This window comes from Propithecus coquereli, unplaced genomic scaffold, assembly GCF_000956105.1.
Source record: "Propithecus coquereli isolate 6110/MARCELLA unplaced genomic scaffold, Pcoq_1.0 Scaffold51, whole genome shotgun sequence".
In the NCBI taxonomy this organism is placed as follows: domain Eukaryota; kingdom Metazoa; phylum Chordata; class Mammalia; order Primates; family Indriidae; genus Propithecus; species Propithecus coquereli.
In genome coordinates, this window is record NW_012150952.1 from 6,313,022 (window position 1) to 6,315,432 (window position 2,411).

A 2,411-nucleotide genomic window follows, 5' to 3' on the forward strand; every position below is an offset into this window, starting at 1 on the left:
GCTAGGATTACAGGCATGAGCCACCGCGCCCGGCCTTTGCTTCTTTTTAATTGCCATGCATTCTCGAATGGCAAGAGAAAGCACATAAACCCAAGGGTAAACTTCTGTCAACAAAGAAGTATTGAACCTAGAAAGTATTTTGTTGACTATTTGCTGGTTGGGCATTTGATTAAATATAGGAGTAAGACCATGTCAAATGCTAAAATAAAGCTTTGGGAATGATGCTCATTGAGCAAATTTTTGAGGACTCTCTATGGGCTAGCCCAGGGCTGGGTGATGATGACACAAAGATAACGAGTGATAACTCCTGCTCATCAAGGAATTCTTGGTTTAATGAGAAAGACAATGAAATACAGTAGATTGTTTCCCACCTTCAACCCATGTGTGAAGTGTTAGTTTATGCACATTTGCCTCTGTTCCTTTTTCTCACCGTGAGAATTCTAGTGGGCAGATATGAAGCCAGTGCTTTTGGCAACAAATAGAGAAAAGGGCTATAAAGAGGAAGGCACAGTACTCACAGAGTTAAAATGTTTAGCAGTGAGTGAAGTATGGAAGCTCAAGTGTGGGGTGATGTTAGTGAAAACAACAGGCTGAGGGTCTGGGGGAACGTGGTGATAGGCCCTGCAGGGATCTGATGTGTGAAGACCTTTGTAGTTGTGGCCTTGTAATGAAGAACCCACCACCTGGTCAGCCATGGCATGCAAAGTGAGCCATGAATTTGTATCCACTAATCATGAATTCTTTTGAAAGGATTTTCATCAGCGAAACCCTCAATTTGGTCCCAATGGTAGAAGTAGGCCCTGAGACCTCTGGGAGCACTGGGAAGAGGCTGCTTATCTAGCCTAGTGTGTCAAGACAGGCTGCCCAGGTGAGAAGGATGTGAACACTGGGGGAGGGTGAGCAGAACTAGACAGATGAAGACCAGAGAGCTCACTGTGATGAGAGGATAGGATGCTGGGAGTGTGGAGAGTATCTAGAAAGGCAGGATTGATTTAGAGTGCGTTGATGGCTTAAGCCATAGTTAAAAGTTTCTTAATCTCTATGAATTAAGCAAATCTGTTCGATGTAATCTTGGTATTTTTATTAGTGTCAAAACACCGAAACCTGATTTTTATTAATTAGTTCCTCTATAGAGTAAGTTTTTTTACTAACTGGTATTTTCTTCTCTAAAGAAAAGGGTTGTTGTTACCAACCTGAATGGACACACTGCCCGAGTCAATTGCATACAGTGGATTTGTAAACAGGATGGCTGTAAGTATTAACCCGATTATTAAAGCTGATCTCAATTGTTTAGTATGGTTAGCCATTTTTTCCTCATCACTTCTCTTAATTTAGCATTACCTTATCTGATGTTATACAGTTGGAAAATAGAAGAAAAATGGTATGTCCAGTGAAAATATCTGACCTGTATTTTTACTTTATAGCAGTTGAAGCATAGATAACACAGCAGTGCTTAGGGTGAGGGTAGAGGGAGCCCTTGACTTTGGCAAGATACCCTTCTCCCCTGAAATTGCCCATAGCCTTTGATGGAAAACCTGTAAGCAGGGCCTAGGCTGAGGCTGTGATTTAGAATACTTGGCTTCTACGTTTGTTTGTGCCATAGACAAGTTATTACTTTTTTTAGGCAAGACATTGCATCTCTGTTGGCCCTAGTTTGCACCTTAGTAACGTCTGAAAAGTAAAGGATTGTACCAGGTCAGGGGACTTTCAGAGATTTGCAAGAGTTGTGAGGTCAAAATTATTTTCCTAATATTAAGTTGTTCACAATTCTTATTCTGTCATGAGTGTACATTTTCCAGTGGCCACAATGATATGTGATATTGCAACAGATTAAATGCAGAAGTAGATTTGAAAATCCAGCTGTATTCTGATAAAATCAGACATTAAAGAGATTTGTATTTTTCTCTTCTGCTTTATTCTCAGTACAGGGAAATATGTTTTCTAGCACATGTTTCATCCCACTAGTTGTTTGGAATCCTTTACCATTTTTTGAGTAAAAGTTATAATGGTCCCACTGGTAATTTTTGTTTTTTTAATTTTTTTGTGAGGTAGCCTCTCACTCTGTTGCCCAGGCTGGAGTACAGCAAGGGCACAATCATAGCTCAGTCTAACCTCCACTTCCTGGGCTCAAGCAGTCAATCCTCCTGCCTCAGCCTTCTAAGTAGTTAGGAGTACAGGCACCTGCCACCACGCCCTTGCTAATTTTTAAAAAATTTTTGTCAGGGTCTCGCTATGTTGTCCATGCTGGTCTTGAACTCCTGGCCTCAAGCTATCCTCATCCTCCCAAAGTGCTTGGATTATAGTCATGCACCACAGCCCCTACTGGTTATATTCTATTAAGTAACTGTACATCAACAATGTCTTAGCTCTTTATACCTTTAACTATTCATCTGTATGAATTACAAAGAAAA

General features: G+C 40.6%; 1 protein-coding gene across 1 annotated transcript in view; it reads left to right on the forward strand.

Moving 5' to 3' along the window:
* ELP2 (elongator acetyltransferase complex subunit 2) overlaps positions 1-2,411 on the forward strand; it is a 52,565-nt gene that overhangs the window by 1,415 nt on the left and 48,739 nt on the right. Inside the window, exons 2-3 of the mRNA XM_012656582.1 lie at positions 1,173-1,251; positions 1,521-1,537. Coding sequence (XP_012512036.1) covers positions 1,173-1,251; positions 1,521-1,537 — 96 coding nt within the window. The remainder of the gene's footprint in view (positions 1-1,172; positions 1,252-1,520; positions 1,538-2,411) is intronic.